The sequence below is a fragment of the Girardinichthys multiradiatus genome, chromosome 8, assembly GCF_021462225.1.
Source record: "Girardinichthys multiradiatus isolate DD_20200921_A chromosome 8, DD_fGirMul_XY1, whole genome shotgun sequence".
NCBI lineage: Eukaryota > Metazoa > Chordata > Actinopteri > Cyprinodontiformes > Goodeidae > Girardinichthys > Girardinichthys multiradiatus.
The window spans coordinates 27,031,314-27,049,115 of record NC_061801.1 but is presented as its reverse complement, the minus strand read 5'-3'; the positions used below and the strand labels follow the sequence as shown (position 1 = coordinate 27,049,115).

Genomic DNA, 17,802 nt, shown 5'->3' with positions numbered 1-17,802 from the left:
TTGCAGCACAAGTTTAAGCCAGAAGGAGAATAAACCTGATAATTTGCCAGCTGCTGGTTATATTTTGTGTTCCATGCAGAGTGAACTGCAGAGATAAATGGCTCCCTCTGTTGAAAAACAAGGTTTTAATGCAAAAACAAGAGTTCTCTTTGAAGTTAAAAATCTGAACCTTTTAGAGAAACAATTTAAATATAGCTCCAGAAATGAGAGGGGAAAAATACTAAATTCAAATATCATGCACATAGAGTCAAGGTAAAAAAAAAAAAAGAAAGACACTCCGTTAGTTCTCCTTCAAAAACTAGTACTGAAAAGTGGTTAGAGAAGGAGGTTTGCGTTCCGGAGGGGACACAAGGGGCCGGGTTTGTATCCCACAGATTACCACTCTGAGTCCCTGAGCAAGACCCGGGCGCCGCATATAAGGGATGGGTTAAATGCAGAGGACAAATTTTGTTGTAATGTACATGTGCAATGATAGTGTGTTTCTGTACTGTACGAGTGCAGAAACATACAAATGTTTTAACGCTGTCAACATTTATTAAACAAAGATTGAGGCGAAATGAAATGTATGGCCTACTTTAATGCAAGCTTTATCAACAGAGGGTTCCTGTTACTACCTTTCAAAATAAAACATAGTATTTTTCTTGGTATCTCTGTCCTCTCATGATGTTTAACATTTACTATGTTAAAGTGAGGCATACAGATGAGATTAACTTTAGTTCGTGTTTTTTTGTCATTTCTCTTAAAGCTGCCCTGGAGGTAAATGTTTCTGAAACATCCATCCCTAGGACGTTTTGCAACAATTATTTTTTTCACTTGTCAATTGTATTGGCAATCTTTCTCTATTTAGAATGATGGACTTTAGATGTTTTGAAATGCCCCTATAACCCTTTCCAGATTGATGAGCAGAAACAAGTGCTTCTGTAAGGTAACTGCTGAAGTCTTTTCACCCCAACATTGTGTTAACGCACACCTCTATGTTCCAAAACCACTGATTTTATAAAGGTGGTCTTAATTACTGATAATTAGTTAATGATGTGCTTTTGATTAGCAGCACTGAGCTGTTACCTTCCCACTTCAATCCTGTGTGAGCATCAGGGGTGGACATAGTTTTTCCCACAAATATTCAAAATTTTAGCTTCATCTTTCCTTAATACATACAGGCACAGTGAGATATGTTATGTGTTTTTATCTTCCCCAGTGCTTTAAGGTTACATTTTTTAGAACCTGGTGAAAAACAGACATATTTTTTTATATATATTTTGAGTGGAATAACCCTTAAATTGAAAGATTTACTGCATTTTGAATGTAAAACAAAAACATAAAATAAAATCTTGCCGGGACTTGTTCAATGAGACATAAATACTGACTTCACTGACGGGATTAGTAAATGGGTTAGTCATTGTGATTCCTGCAGTTTGCACTGACTCATATGGTTTTTCCTCATTCACAGTAGAACAAATGTGGGAACTCTACATCATCATTGCTCAACTTCCTTGAAATATAACTCCATTATTTTCCAAGTCTCCACAGAGTAGACCGTCCTACTAATAAGTCATAACATAGAAACTCTGCATGTTCAAGTAACAAGCATCGTTATTTTCAACCTTGCTTACACAGCTTTGGCAAGATAAAAGCTCTATGCAACACTAACATCTGGATTTTGAAGAAGAAAACATTTCTCACACAAGACCCATCTCAGAAACCCTTCCTGTTGTGACAATTAACATTTTGCTTCGGGTCATTGAGAAGGTAAAATTCAAGACAAGGGCTTTTCAGGAGACATATTAGAAATGAAGCACAACAAGAACAGTTTTTTTTTATTTATTCTGAGATAACATTGAAACTGACAAGATCAGACACAGATTATTATTGGCTGGAAGGAAGTTTGATGCGGGCATGCACAAAGAAAAACCTAAATTCCTGGCAAACCCAGAAACTCTTCACCAGTCACATTGTAAAAATAAAATTGATGTGTGCCAGAGATAAATTGTTAACTTTTTACCTGTCTTTCATACAATACAGATGGGAATTCCACTTGGCTGGTACCAAGGCTAAGGAAACTCTGGGTTTATTCAAATTTCCGTTTTTCCTAGGTGTCATATTGTGAATGTGTATCTGTCTCCTGTTGGAAATGTTTGCTGCACTGTACTTTTAGAAATGCATTTGCATACAGTGCTTGAAAAGCTACGGTATTGTCAGTCATACGGCACAACATAAAAAAAAGGAACAAAACAGTAAAAAATCAATCAATAATTTTTTCAAATAGTAGCATACAGTTTCCCCTTTATTTATAAAAACATAATACCCGTATTATAAGATATATTACATATTCAACATTTCTAGTGGATTTGCTTTATTTATTTAGGAGTACTGGTCATTTTGCCCATTTGCCTATTTTTAATTTTGCTGTGCTTGTGTAGTCATACCCAGTTTTTCCACAATCATTGACTTTCAGAGGAAAAAAGTAATTTTGAAGCAGAAGAATACTCCATAGAGGCAGAAAAAGAAAAGCCTTGATTCAATTTTTTAATACTGTTCTTTTACTGAGATGTCAGAGAGAATACCAAAGCGACTGGTTTGTTTGGAGGGCAGCACCCTTTTTTACATGTTGTTGCTCACTGCCGATCCGCTGACTTACCGTCACATACAAGAAAGACAAGGTCAACCTTTTAGAAATACACTCACCGGTCATTTTATTAGGTACACGTGTCCAACTGCTCGTTAATGCAAATTTCTAATCAGCCAATAGCATGGCAGTAACTCAATGCATTTAGCCATGTAGACATGGTCAAGACAATCTGCTGCAGTTCAAACCGAGCATCAGAATGGGGAAGAAAGGTGATTCAAGGTAGTTTGAACGTGGCATGGTTGTTGGTGCCAGACGGGCTGGTCTGAGTACTAAGAAACTGCTGATCTACTGGGATTTTCACACACTACCATCTCTAGGGTTTACAGAGAAGGGTCCAAAAAAGAGAAAATATCCAGTGAGCGGCAGTTCTGTGGGCGCAAATGCCTTGTTGATGCCAGAGCTCAGAGGAGAATGGCCAGACTGGTTCGAGCTGATAGAAAGGCAACAGTAACTCAACTAACCACTCGTTACAACCAAGGCATGCAGAAGAGCAGCTCTGAAGGCACAACACGTCAAACCTTGAGGCGGATGGGCTACAGCAGCAGAAGACCACACCGGGTGCCACTCCTTGTCAGAACAGAAAACGGAGGCTACAATTCGGACAGGCTTACTAAAATTGGACAATAGAAGATTGGAAAAACGTTGCCTGGTCTGAAGAGTTTCAATTTCTGCTGCGACATTCAGATGGTAGGGTCAGAATTTGGTGTCAACGACATGAAAGCATGGATCTATCCTGCCTTGTATCAACGGTTCAGGCTGGTGGTGGTGGTGTAATGGTGTGGGGGATATTTTCTTGGCACACTTTGGGCCCCTTAGTACCAATAAAGCATCGTGTCAACGCCACAGCCTACCTGAGTATTGTTGCTGACCATCCCTTTATGACCACAGTGTACCCATCTTCTGATGGGCTCCAGCAGGATCATGCCCCATGTCATAAAGCACGAATCATCTCAGACTGGTTTCTTGAACCAGTCTGAGATGGCCATTACTCAAATGGCCTCCACAGTCACCAGATCTCAATCCAATAGAGCACCTTTGGGATGTGGTGGAACGGGTGATTCGCATCATGGATGTGCAGCCGACAAATCTGCAGCATCTGTGTGATGCTATCATGTCAGTATGGACCAAACTCTCTGAGGAATGTTTTCAGTACCTTGTTGAATCTATGCCATGAAGGATTAAGGCAGTTCTGAAGGCAAAAGGGGGTCCAACCCGGTACTAGCAAGGTGTACCTATTAAAGAGGCCGGTGAGTGTATTTGACATGGTAAAAAACATAGTGCCATGGAGTGAAACCTAAAGGAACAACATGCACACATCGCTCCTATTAAGGTAACGTATTTTAAAGCTACATTAGGATAGTTACAAGCAGCATATCTCTTAAGCTAAGCAGCTGACAAATGACTACCACAGCAGAGAGCTTGACTAATTAGCCTGCCAAAGTCAGCCAGTTATACTCCCAGTGTTACTCTATTAGGAGCAAAATGGAAAAAGTCATGCTTTACTACTAAAATCAGCTGGTGATTATTTTAAATTTTTGCTGAACCCTATGTATCAAAAATAATAATTCCCTTCAGTTAAGGGGATAGGGGTCTAGACTGCTGTTGTTCAAAATCTAAAATACTGAGACAAACCCTTCCTCACCGAACAAAGATTCATAAACACAAACTGGGTCTTTATTCTGGTTTAGCTTACTCTATTCTTTTCATGGCGCTGTTTGTGTCAAAAGTCTATCTTGTTTGAGAATTAAATTCAAAGTTTTTTGAATAGTTTTCCCCCTTTTTTCTACCATTTATCATCCAGTTCATGACGTTAGAAATAGGGCTGTTAATTTCAAATTCTGTTTATTTTTGCGTATAGTCTAATGCCTGTATTATAATGCATACATATATATATTTTGATTCCTGTATGTTCTAGAGTGATTGAAAAATACATTGGATACTACTTAGTTTCAGCTGTAACTGGATAGTTACATTCTAATACTAGTTTTTTTGTTTCATTGTTATGCACACTTACTGCGAATAAGTTTTTTTGTGTTGTTTTTTTTTTTTTTTTACGTGTAACCTGTTTGTTTACGGTTCATTGCAGGACCTAGTTGCTTCTGGTAGCTCATGTTAGTGGGGAATGATTAATAATGTCTCGTAAAAACACGCTTTGTCAGTTTTACAGTAATACGCAACAGCCCTGCTAAGGTGACTTCTCTCAAGGCGGAAACAAAGCGGAAGGAGAATCCCGAGAGTATCGTGACCCAGCGTTGGAAATAACAGACCATGAGGTTTGTTTTCGAGTATAAAACAAGTAGTCAGTCAGCTGGGTTTATTTACTTCACGCCTTTACGGCCCCCAGACGTCTTCTTGGTTGCTGTTATCGGGACGGATTAAAACTGCGGACGTCGACGTGAGAACTAGAAGAGCTCGCGACCGTGATTTGGGGGTACTACTACCAGTTGCCGTGGAAACTGCGCACCCATTCTCTGCTTATGGTAGGTCCTCCGTCGCCAAAAAAAGCTGTTGGTAGAACAGTTTTTGTCCGTTAGATGTACAAAAAAAGTTGAAACATGTTTGCAGGAACTACCTATCTATGAGGCATCTGCAAACATCAATTATTTTGTTTTGTTTTAGTTTAATTCATCTAACTGGCAGTCAAGTTAGAGTTAGACAAAGCCATGTCGGTTGTATTGTGCAGGGAGTGGGTTGTGTTGTGGTAAAGAGGGAGGATCTCCTTATTAAAAGCGCTTGAAGAAATAACTGAGCATTTAGACGTGAAGGAAGGAGGAAACAACACAGCACAGATTGTTTGTACTATCTGCAGGTAGGACAGCAATTTATCAATTTATGAGTATTAATCTGTAGCTTTTTGCTTTATTCAACCTTGATGAATAGTAATAAGTATCTATTTTTGGGAACCACTCATAATAATGAGATAGTCATACTATACAACAATAACAGGAGTGGATTCAAAGGTATTTTTAGTAATAGGTTTTATATTGTCTGTCTATTTTAATATTTAAATTCAAATATTGTTTTGCCTCATATTTTTAAAAAGCCTAGTTATCTGGCTGTACCGAAACACATTTTTAACAATCCTCTTTTATTAAAACAACGACTGTAAGTTACTCTGTTCTAATTAATCTTGGTTTCTATGCAGTCTTGATAAGTCTGGAAACGTTTAGTATTCGCTTTAAACAATTTGCTGGTTTGGATAATCACGGAAAAAAGGAAAACTGAGTGTGGAGTGGGGTTGCTACATCACAGCTTGATTTTACCATTACAGTATTAGGAGAATCAAAAAAGGGACATTTTACCACTGGTTGTTAATGGTCTGGAGGTACTAACATTTGCAAACTGTGCTTCAAAGAATCAGCATTTAGTGTCTGATACTCCAGTCAGAGAGTTAGCAGTGAAACGGTCCAGTTTTTGAATGATCTGTGGAACCCATCAATAATAAGACCCAAAAGCTATTCAAACAGTTTTAGTGTTAATATTTTGTACATAATGGTACACAATTTCATAAAACTGGTTTATGGCAAAACCAGCTCACTGGTTTGGGCTGATGTGCAGTTGCAATAAAAAAAAATGACTCATTATTATGGTGGCTCATATGAAATTATAAGGAAATTAATAGATGGGAGAAACCAGATCTCTCCATGGGAGAAAAATTGGGTTATGAAAAAGCTCCAGAGCTGAGCACATGTTTTTGTTCTCCTGATGTTATCTAACGTAAACCAGCTGAAAATAGATTTGTTTTGTGACAGTCATGCTTAGTCATGCATACCTTGATCAGTGATCATGTGTTGTTGATTATCTCAGTGTCATGCAATTCATCAGAATTTTCATCTGACCTGCATCTGTGAAAGTGGCATGTGATCATCTGTGGCCATAGGATTTTAACATTTTGTATGCACTTTTTTCCCTTCCTTTAGGTTTCAATGGACTGGGTCATTGTTGTAGTTCTTGTTGTAGTTCTGCAAGTTTTCCTGCAGCCATCTCTCGCAGGTGGGTAGTAAGCATACACTTGTGAAACATTAGGAAAAGCTTTCAATTTCAGTTTTGACACACAAGCTAGCTTAAATCTGCAAAGCAAACTTATTACACGAATGAAACCTGAGGTTTAGTGCATTTATATTATGTATTTTTGGCAAGTTTACTCTAAAACTTCTGCTACTTATTATTTTCCTGCAGACTTGTTTACAGTGAAGGTAGAGCGAACTACATATTCGTCGGAGTATGGAGGAAATGTTGTGATGGGCTGCAAGTTTTCTTCCGAACCAGCAAAAACTCATCGTGACCTGAAAGTTATCTGGCACTTGATGGTCACTAATCAACATCAGGAAGTGATACGAATAGAAAACAACTTGGAGGACATTGCATCTCCAAAGTACCAGGGTCGAGTGAAGCTTCTCACTGATGAGCTGAAAAATGGCTGGGCAAAGTTACAGGTACTTGCTGGCAATGAATTTATAGACTCAGATGGAGTTCACAACTGTCAGATGACTGATGAGCCATTTCTCAAATTTGTTAATGTAACATGTGGCTTGCCTATTTAAAATTGCCAATATGTTTTTATGCTGCCAATAACTTTCCCATCTGAGCCTGTTATTTGTTATTTTCTGATCATATTAAGACAAAATGTACTTGAAACAGAACCGTGCTTACAAAATATACAACAGAAATTTGTGGTATTGTTTTGTTGTACTGCAGTAATTGATTGGAGAGTGAAGTAGTGATCCAGTTATGATTTATGTTTATTTAAAGTAGTGTATTTTAAGAGTATATAAGTATTTATTTTCTCTCTCACTTCACAGATATCAGATCTCAAGATTAGTGACTCTGGGACATATCAATGTTTGGTTCAAACAGCAGAAGGGAATGATTATAAAACTATAACTTTGTCAGTTCGAGGTAAGATCAGTCATTGAATATGGAACAGTGTGCTTTTTTTTTTAATACCACAGGACCTTTGTTCTGGGAATGGTCTTGCTCAACGGCTGCTGCAGATGGTCATTTCTGGGCAGTCAAACTAATTTCAAAAATGAAACTAAAACAAATATTACTCAGTTTACTATAAAAGAAAACCTTGAAACTTAGATACAGTTCCTTGCAGATGTATTCATACCTCTTGAACATTGTCACGTTTTGTTGCAACTACTAAGGTATTTTATTGATATTTTATTTGATTTTTTCAAGACAAAAAAGTGAAAATTATGAAGTCTAAGGAAAAGGACACATGCAGATATTTTGCATAAGATTAAACTATTTCTACTTTTCACTGCTCTTCCTCCTCTTGGTCTTTATATTATGTTACTTCTGTGTTAAAAAACACGGGAAAAAAATAGACCTAAGGTTCTTATTATGTATTAACGTGTTCCTGTGTTTCAAGGATTTGTGTTTAATCCAGGAATAGGCCGTCGAGATAAAGTAACTTTGTTCAGAAACAAAAAAAAGTGTTACCAGCACTGCTAAATCAGAAGCCACCTTCAGAGTTGTGTTGTTTTATGATTTGTTGAAAAGAAAAAATGCTTATAAAACTTAACTAAGCTAATGGTTTGGATCTATGTATGCATAATATCATTAAAAAAAGCTGGAAAAATCTATAAAAAGCATTGAATTTAAAATGAAAATATTGTAGGAACCCTGTATTTTGAAATTGAACACAATAAATGTATCATAATAAGATGTTGCTAATCTTAATTTATTATTCTCTCCCAGCACCATATAACTCAGTCTCAAAAAAGATTGAGAGGACAGCAGAGGGGGATAAGGTGGTGTTAACCTGCAAGTCTGAGGGATACCCTCAGTCTCCTGTTGTGTGGCACGATGGGCACCTGCAGAGGCACAGTCCTAACACCACAGCTACAACAACGCCAGACAGTCTTTTTAGAGTCACCAGTCAGATAGAAGTCAGCTCTTCAGAGAAAAACAACTACACATGTAACTTTACAAAAGATGGCTACTCTGCAACGTTTCACATTCCAGGTAAATGTTTACCATTTGTCAGGGTTTTCTTTGAAGATAGTGCTCAAAATGTATACTTGGAGGCAAGCAGAGGATGTCACAACTTATTTCTGATTTGCTTCAGAAAAGTACTAAATGGCAAAAGAATCCATTTTAAAGTTAAAGACTTAGAGTCTTAAAGTCACCAAGGTGGTTAAAAAGCTCCGTGGTGGCAAGACTTCGGGGGTGGATGAGATCCGCCCTGAGTACCTTAAGTCTCTGGATGTTGTAGGGCTGTCATGGTTGACACGCCTCTTCAACATTGCGTGGCGGTCGGGGACAGTGCCTCTGGACTGGCAGACTGGGGTGGTGGCCCCCATTCATAAGAAGGGGGACCGGAGGGTGTGTTCCAACTACAGGGGGATCACACTCCTCAGCCTCCCTGGTAAGGCCTACGCCAGGGTATTGGAGAGGAGAGTCCGGCCGATAGTCGAACCTCGGCTTCAGGAGGAGCAGTGTGGTTTTCTTCCCGGCCGTGGAACACTGGACCAGCTCTATACCCTCTACAGGGTGCTCGAGGGTTCATGGGAGTTTGCACAACCGGTTCACATGTGTTTTGTGGACCTGGAAAAGGCATTCGACTGTGTCCCTCGTGGTGCAATGTGGGGGGTGCTCCAGGAGTATGGAATCGGGGGCCCTTTATTAGGGGCCATCCCTGTACGAGCGGACCAGGAGTTTGGTCCGCATTGCCGGCACTAAGTCGGACCTGTTCCCGGTACATGTTGGACTCCGGCAGGGCTGCCCTTTGTCACCGGTCCTGTTCATAACTTTTATGGACAGGATTTCTAGACGCAGCCAAAGGCCGGAGGGGGTCTGGATTGGGGACCAGTGGATTTCGTCTCTTCTTTTTGCAGATGACGTGGTCCTGCTGGCCCCCTCTAGCCAAGACCTACAGCATGCACTGTGGTGGTTCGCAGCCGAGTGTGAAGCGGCTGGGATGAAGATCAGCTCCTCCAAGTCCGAGGCCATGGTACTCGACCGGAAAAGGGTGGCTTGTCCTCTTCAGGTTGGAGGGGAGTTCCTGCCTCAAGTGGAGGAGTTTAAGTATCTCGGGGTCTTGTTCACGAGTGAGGGAAGAATGGAGCGGGAGATCGACAGACGGATCGGTGCAGCTGCCGCAGTAATGGGGGCGCTGTGCCGGTCTGTTGTGGTGAAGAGAGAGCTGAGCCAAAAAGCAAAGCTCTCAATTTCTACGTTCCTACCCTCACCTATGGCCATGAACTTTGGGTCATGACCGAAAGAACAAGATCCTGGATACAAGTGGCTGAAATGAGCTTCCTCTGTAGGGTGGCCGGGCACTCCCTTAGAGATAGGGTGCTAGACTTGCCTCCATTTTCACTGAAACTGTAGGTGTTGTAGAAACAATTTAACACTGTGCAGGTGCACTTAGAAAACAATATTTGGAGATATATTTGGGTTTTTATTTTCACTGGAAAGTATATTCTAAAAGATTCAAAATTAAATTTTGACTATAATGGAGGAGAACCTGATAGGCTTAAAGGACAGAAGATCCAGTAGATGCTCCATGAAGCTATGAAAACATAAACAAAAGTAGTAAAAGTAATCTGAAAAGTTGTTTCAATACACAGCAAGAAGACTGTTGCATAAGACTCGACTATTTCTACTTTACAGCCACAATTAGTTTTAGTTTTGACCACTATAGGGAAGTCTGCTTCACTTTGTCTTTGGTAAATTTGGTTCTTTCCAAAGTGGTTGAAAACATGTGTGGACATAAACAAAATGTTTGCAACCCATGGCTGTCTTTGCTGAATTTCAAGTATGATGTTAAAAATGATTCCTCTATATTTTCTCTATCATTACAGATGATATACGCCATCCTCCTGGGAAAAACGATGCCCTCATTACTGTGTTGTGTTTAGGATTAATATTGACTGCCATTGGTCTTGGAGTGGTCACTTACAGACGTCGCAAAGGTAAATCCTTGCTTCTTCTGTTCTTTTTGTACACAGTAAACACAGAGACAAAACTTAATCATTTAAAATGTTAGGTTTTTTGCAACTTTATTTAATAAGTAAAAAAAACCTAAAATTATTTATGGACCAGTTTCAATGCATTTAGGAAAGTAACACAAAAAAAGTGATGCCAGTAACACAAAAAAATATTTGGCAGCTTGTAAAGACAGATTAGACTAGGGATGTCCCAATCAGGGTTTTCTGTCCCTGATACCGACCCAGTTGGATCCTTCATTGAAGCAATGCCATGCTTATGTTTGAAAACTGGTGAAGCATGGCTCAAAATATTGTGCCAAGCTCTTTCAGAGATCCATTATTTAATGTAAAAAAATGTCTCTTTGCAAAACTGTTAAACTGCACAAAAAGTAATTTTTGTCTAGATAAAACTGAATAAATTCAGGAAGTCTGAATAATTGTCTTCTTAGCAGCTCCCTGTTGCTTTAAGAAATACAAACTGAAACCTGTTAAATAAATATTCAGTTACTAAATAAAAGCATTGCAGAAAATCTGAATATTCTCATGTTGAGTAACAAACTTTTTATTGATATGTTGTTAAAGTAGCATCAGCATGTGAGACAATCCAAACCTGAGAAGATGGCACATTCTTCCACATATAGAAATTTAAAATTGTGGTTGCAAACATACATAGCTTGTGAAGGAAAGTAAAACGAAAAGTGATACACAAGTAGAGCTACACCTGCACGAAATACCCATGACAGGTCAGTGGGAAAGGGAAGCATCACTGGAGTCAGACTTTCACTTTGGTTCTTCTTTATTTCCTCATTTCAGACATTATTTAGCTTCGTGACCTGCTGCATTGTTAAAGAAAATTCCAGACTCTCTCTTTCATGTTTTTAGTGTTTAACCCAAAATTTGGCTTCAGTCTAAACTCAAACAACTTGCCATTACTGTCAGTTCATTGCTCAGCATCTAAAAATCCTTCCTGTTTCACAGCTATATCAACTGACTTTAGTTGACTTTTGTTTTGCCCAAGGGGCAGAAACGGCTGTTTGTAAAAAAAAAAAAAAAAAAAAAAAAGAACCATTGTTTCCAGTGAGAAAGACATTGTCGGCTTTCATATACGCTGGGTTGCAGTCTAAGTCACATTTCCATCAAAAAGAGGAAGCTTTTCTCAAATGTTTTTGACGTTCTCAGGCTCAATTTGATGCCTTCCCTGTTGTGATTTGAATTTTGTGGAATTTCACCAGCATGCAACCTGTTATGTTTGTTCTCATGTGAGCGTGAGTTAGCTTTTTTGAGTTGTTGAAGTCAAGGACTTCATCAATGTGCCTGGAATAACCCAGCCTGGTTTTGGTCTGTGTTATAGGGGGAATTCACAACTATTTGTGAATGTATGGGTGCTTTTTTGGTTTAGCACATGTTCACCATAATATCCAAACAACCCTGTCACTTCACATGTACATTTCTTACACACACTTTCAGATAAATGAACAAGCAATCATAACAAGAAATCATATTTCAGTTATGGGTATGGAAATCTCTGGGTGACTGTATTCAGGAAATGTCAGCCTTTGTAGCGATACTTACAAGAGCACTTTTTAAACAGTTTACAAATAAGGAGTGTAGACAAACTAAATAAGTGTAGGAAAGAAAAATGAAGCAAAAACATTCTTGTAATAATTTATTTTAACATCCTAACATTATATCTTCTAAGTGTGAGTATTGAGTGGGAGAAAGAAATCCCACAACGATTATTTTCTAACAGCATCAAAGGATCCACACTTATTGGCATTCCTAAAAATTCCCATAAAATAAATTTAACTGAAGACTTTAGAAGACTAAAGAATGTATAGTAGTTCAAGTAAGTGTGGAACAATTTTGTTTCCAATGACTAAATGTGTAGAAATAAATGGAAAGCAGGATGCTAAACATAAATTTAAAACTGTATGTCTTATTTCAATATAATTACCTCTATGATAATTGGATTTAGTGACAGACCATCCACTAATTTTAATTTTTTGTTGTATTCATGTTGCATATTTACCTAACGTTGTGCACCAACACACTTAATCAAAGGTTCCCCTGTTTTATAGGTCCCAGAGCTCCCAGAACCAGGATTTGCCTGGTTGATGATGGGGAGAAGTCCATGTCTGCAACTCCCTGTAAGTCTGAATTGCTCCATCCTTCTTTCAGTACTGTCTCTGAAAGCACCGTGTAGTCACTGAAGTCAAACCACTGATAAATCATGTCTTCTATGTGTACACACTAGTAATGATTGGGTTAGTTGGTAATCATTAACTTGACTAGGAAAATAAGTACCCATCTTTTCTGATGATGCTGTTGATTTTTCGTCAGGTCTACACAGAGATAAAGGAAGTGGTCTTGAAGACACAGTTATTACTGAAGGTAAATGACTATGTTGCAATACTATTGTGTTTTTGTTATCCACTCTTTGTTGTCTACACTTATATGATCCTCTATTATAATTACTGCCTTTGTGTTTCAGTAAAAACATTTAGAAGAGAATAGAACTAACAAAAAATGCACTTGATATACTGTTAACTGCCTGTAATAAAAGAATGCAAATATTCTGTAAAATATTAAATCTAGGCGAAAATGTCAAAACTGAAATATTTAATTAAAAAAATCCTGATTATGCAATTTCTACCATCTAAGACACAGTTACATGAAATTATTTGTTCAAGAAGGAAGTATAACTAGAACATTATCTATTTCTTTTCATATGTCAATTCTCTTTCAACAATGAGTTTGTTTTTCTCTGCTCGTCACACAGTGGAAAACCTGAGGTCGCATCTGAAAGCCTATTATAACGAATTCTCCCTCACTACAAAGACAAGACACCACTGTGATAGTTTTGCTGCGGAGGAGCTGCCTCTCAGGCTGCAAAACAAGTGAGTCATAAAGACGTTTTTCCAAGTCCGTGGAAAGAATTGTAAACTCCTTTGCATTTTTACCTCACTTCCAGTAACCCCAAAAATCTGACAACAACAGAGGGTAGCCAGTGTAAAGCGCATGTACGGTAAAACCAGCCGGCGAGATGTGGTCCTCAACTGAAAATCAAGGGGGTGGAGCTCCGCTTCAGTTGCTAGTAGGGGCGGGACTCAGGAAACGTTGTTAGGTGCCTGTGTAATTGTGACGTCACAATTACACAGCTTTTGAAACCGCACGTTTTCTTTTTTTTTTTTAAGATATTTTTTTCAGCACTAGTGGCCTTTATTTTTATTTATTTTTTTGACAGTAGGCAGACAGGAAAGAGGAGTAGGGAGAGGGGGAGAAATTCGGCAAATGTCGGCGGGTCCCGGATTTGAACCCGGGACGGCCTCTTCGAGGACTGTAGCCTCCGTATATGGTCGCGCGTTTAACCCCTACACCTTCAGCGCCGCGAAACCGCACGTTTTCTCGAAAAAAATAAGACATTCATTCAATGCCAAAAAAACAGCTGAATGGTTTTTTTGCGTTTGGACTGATTGTAAAAGCATTAGAGACCCAAATGGAAGTATAAAAAGGATGAAATAGGGAATTTTGCATAAAAGGTCACCTTTAAATTAATCATGGGTATAAATAGTTATTAAAATGCTCCAATTTTGCTCATAATTTAACCTCATAAATACTATTGTCTGAAAACTTTGTAGTACATCGCATTTCTATTTATTGTTGCTCTGATCCACCTTTTATTCACTCGAATGAAGTATGACTGATTATAACCTAGCTAAAATAAAAATGACTCCACACAACTTCCTGTTGGTAGACAGTATTTGCTGAGCAGGAGGTTATCAGTAAATAAAAAAAAAACCCAGTCAAGTCATCGGTTGTCAAAGCAGATATAAAATGTTACCCCTGGTGAGTAGGAACTGACACGTTGTCAGTCCGTAGCGACTGAAAGTACAGGGGTATTAAATGACGAAAGAAGGAAATGACCCGCACTCAATTAGTAAATCAGACTGTTGGCGTCTGAAGTGGATTTTGTTTACATCTTTACTCATCCAGACCAGACAGTTTAAACACTCCAAAGGTTTAATACTTTTGAGAAATACACGGTGTACCACATGGATCAATGTTAGGACCATTTCTGTTTTTTAATTACTGTCAGTATTTACAGTAGTCTTATAAAACTAAGGGTTTGTATTGACGCCTTTAGCTGAGGTTTTTATTGTTGTACCTGTTTATGCAGTTCAGAATTACAGAGATGTTTCTATTTTCAGTGAGGGCCTGCCTGTGAGACTCCAAGGTCTACTTCCGAACGCTGGTGAAATTCTGTTACTTGAGGGACCCCCAAGAAGTGGGAAAACAACCGTAGCCAATATCCTGCTCTCATCTTGGACCGATGCTGCTTCGAAGTTCTTTGACGCCAGCATTTTGGATCTTTTCATGTATGTCAACTGCAGCACGGTGAAGGCTGACTTGTTCCAGGATGCAACATCTCAGCTCTCTCTCAGTGAAAAGATATCAGCAGAGGAGCTGAGGACTGTTCTGTCCCAGTCCAACAAGACTCTACTGCTATTGGATGGATATAAAGAAGGGAACCACTGTTTTGATGAGACTTTGAGGAGGTTTCTAAGTGAAAGAGAAGCTTGTAGAATTTTGGTCACATCCTGTCTGGGTGATTGTCCTGTGCTGAAGCAAACTCTGAAGACAGAAGGGACACTGAAGCTTCAAATACAATCTGCAAAGTACTGAGGACACAATGGTGATGAACAATAAACACATTAAGCCAGTGTCACTGTTTTTAAGCAGTACTGGTATGTATAGTATTTTGAAAGCCTAAATAGGCTGCAAATATATAGCAATATATATATATATATATATATATATATAATTGATTTTGTATTTTTATCATTTGTCCTTGGCTGTTTGATTAAATAACATTAAATTTCACAAAGCTGACACTTTATCTTATCATTTCTCAAAAAACTACTGAGTAAAATTTGAGCTGCAGCCTCAGTCTGTTTGTGCAATAGCTAAAAAGACCTGAGTATGGTCCTAAACTCTTTCACTTTCAATGCATTTCATAACTCAAACATCCCTTGAGACTCTCCACATGTTTCTGTTCTTTGTAAGTGCATGAGAAAAAGAAAGGTGTAGATTTAGGTCAGTTTGCTGAACTGCAAGCGAAGCAGCAACAGCTTCCCTAATGTCAGCTTAAGATGAGGAAGTGCCTCAGCATTCCTGGCAAGAGACAGCTGCATACAGGAATACTTATTTTTTTTTAAAAACATCATTTTTTAGTTTTGCATTTCCTCCTAAATTTTTCCTGAGATTCAGTCCTGAGTAATTCAGGATATTGGTATACCTTTTCAAAATAGCTCAAGCTCATGTGTCATTGCCCTGCTAAATGGTGAACTTCTGCTAAAATCTCAAGTCTTCTGCAGCATCTAATGGGTTTCCTTCCAGGATTTACCAGTATTTAGCTCCATCCATTGTCCCTTTAACTCTTACCGTTTTTCCTGTACCTGCTGACGAAAAGCACCCCCTCAGCATGAGACTGCCACCACCATTGCGATGATCCCACAAGTACCATTTTGCATGTAGGCCAAAATGTTGGATTTCTTTTGAAGGTTGTTTTCTTCTTGCCACTATTCCATACTTTAGACTTTTAAAGTAAAACTTCTACAATGCATTATCTTCTTTTCACTTCACATTTAGGCATTCATTTGTCTTGGTCTATAACACAAAATCTCCAATGCAATTCATTCAAATTTGTGGCTAAGACCAAATTTGAACGTTCAAGCAGTATAAATACTTTTGCAAGTGCGCTGGTTCTCTTCATTAACTGCCACAGCTGTTTGAAAGGGGGAATGTACTTTCTTGTATTTTGCAAATATGCAATTTTATTTTTGAGGCATAAATGAAGAAGTGAAATACCAACCGAAGACAGTGACATCTGAGGTTCTGAGGTTGAGATATGCAACAAAAAGATGCAAACTTGTTTGTATTTTCAGCAGAAATTATTAATGCATCAGAAATAAAGGCCAGATGCAAGACCTATAACATATGCATCTAGAGAGTCAATGAAGAACATGCCTGTATGTCAAAACTCATTAGAAAAATTGCAACGGTTAAAGTTTTGACGATAGAAGCTCAGTGCATTTTTTAATCAGTAAAGCTACCACTTCAACATCCAGAGTATAGATAATCTGACAGGTTCTTTATGCATGGCAGCACATGTTCATTCTGCAGAAAGAATTCTTGACCTCTGATCTTTTTACGTTTGCCTTTCCTTTTGCATAGTTTTTTTTGTCTCTGCTTCTCTATGGTGGATGTTTGACAAACGTTCCTTATCCAAGTCAACATGGGTGGGGTTTATTCCTATAACAACCCCCCCACCCTTTGTTGTCAGACTTCTTTATATAACAGATAGGAAATTCAGTAGATAAGAAAGCACATCTGTGGTAAAAAAAAAAAAAAAAAAACCCCAAACTGAAACAGTTTCTTTAAAAACTGTAGGTTACACAACTGTCAGTTTTGTTGTTCACTTTTTCAGCTGTTAGTTGGAAAACACTTCTTCCTAGTGCTCTGTTTGGATTTTATTCAGTCTGCCTGGATAAAAAGGTGAATACCTTATTAAACCACCTCGTAATTTAAATAATGGTCCTTTTAATCTGTGCCTTGCCTGGTTGTTTTACTTAATCAGGTGTCTTTCTGGGAAGACTTTATTAGCCAGCTCAATGTGAACAGTAACAGGAAATCATCTGAGTAAAGTAATCATCAGATTATGTTTTAAAACATCAAATCATAAACTTCAAAAACTCAGAGACTGTGATAATTTACAATGAGATTAATGTTTGTCTCAGCTTTGGTACACTGCTAGCCTACCAAAAAATACCTAAATTAATCATCATACATAGATACACCTAACTGGGATTCACTGTATGTGTCATCCTTATTAAGAAATCTAGGAAACTCCCATTACAATATGTGCTTCAGACCCTTTAGAATATTGGTACTTTTTAAGTCAATGTGAATGCATTTTATTGTATCACTATAAGATCACTAACACAGGCAGAGCATAGATCCACAATTGTTGGTAGACCACTGTTAGAAAAGCTCAAAAGTCTGACCTTGTTGGCTGTGGTCCCCTTAGAATAACAACCATGTGCCAGTTCTTGACACATCAAAACTTTTTTGTGTGTGGTTTCCAAAAAATATTGTATGATTGGTCAGAAATGTAAAGGGGGCATGGTTACTGCGCTGACAAATGCCGCAGTGGGCTGGACATATGAGCACCTT

The 17,802-nt window shown here is 38.4% G+C and overlaps 1 protein-coding gene across 3 annotated transcripts; it reads left to right on the top strand.

Moving 5' to 3' along the window:
* Nucleotides 1-4,689: 4,689 nt before the first annotated feature.
* On the top strand, nucleotides 4,690-15,459 carry LOC124872162 (programmed cell death 1 ligand 1-like). 3 transcript variants are annotated; one of them, XM_047371886.1, is made up of 11 exons: nucleotides 4,690-4,902; nucleotides 4,974-5,109; nucleotides 6,550-6,622; nucleotides 6,809-7,065; nucleotides 7,432-7,528; nucleotides 8,336-8,602; nucleotides 10,444-10,554; nucleotides 12,648-12,716; nucleotides 12,910-12,960; nucleotides 13,349-13,466; nucleotides 14,778-15,459. In XM_047371886.1, the coding sequence occupies exons 2-11, from the start codon at nucleotides 5,107-5,109 to the stop codon at nucleotides 15,250-15,252; spliced, it is 1,521 nt and encodes a 506-aa protein (XP_047227842.1). In that variant the 5' UTR covers nucleotides 4,690-4,902; nucleotides 4,974-5,106; the 3' UTR covers nucleotides 15,253-15,459. The 3 variants fall into 3 exon arrangements, with proteins under 3 accessions (XP_047227842.1, XP_047227841.1, XP_047227843.1); XM_047371885.1 differs by having other exon boundaries at nucleotides 4,690-5,109; XM_047371887.1 differs by lacking the exons at nucleotides 4,690-4,902; nucleotides 4,974-5,109 and adding an exon at nucleotides 5,116-5,438.
* Nucleotides 15,460-17,802: the final 2,343 nt, after the last annotated feature.

What these genes read in the sequence shown, in the direction of transcription:
- LOC124872162 (XM_047371886.1), top strand. An exon ending in AGACACAGTTATTACTGAAG is followed by an intron (nt 12,961 to 13,348) that starts GTAAATGACTAT and finishes CTCGTCACACAG; the next exon opens with TGGAAAACCTGAGGTCGCAT. An exon ending in CCTCTCAGGCTGCAAAACAA is followed by an intron (nt 13,467 to 14,777) that starts GTGAGTCATAAA and finishes TTCTATTTTCAG; the next exon opens with TGAGGGCCTGCCTGTGAGAC.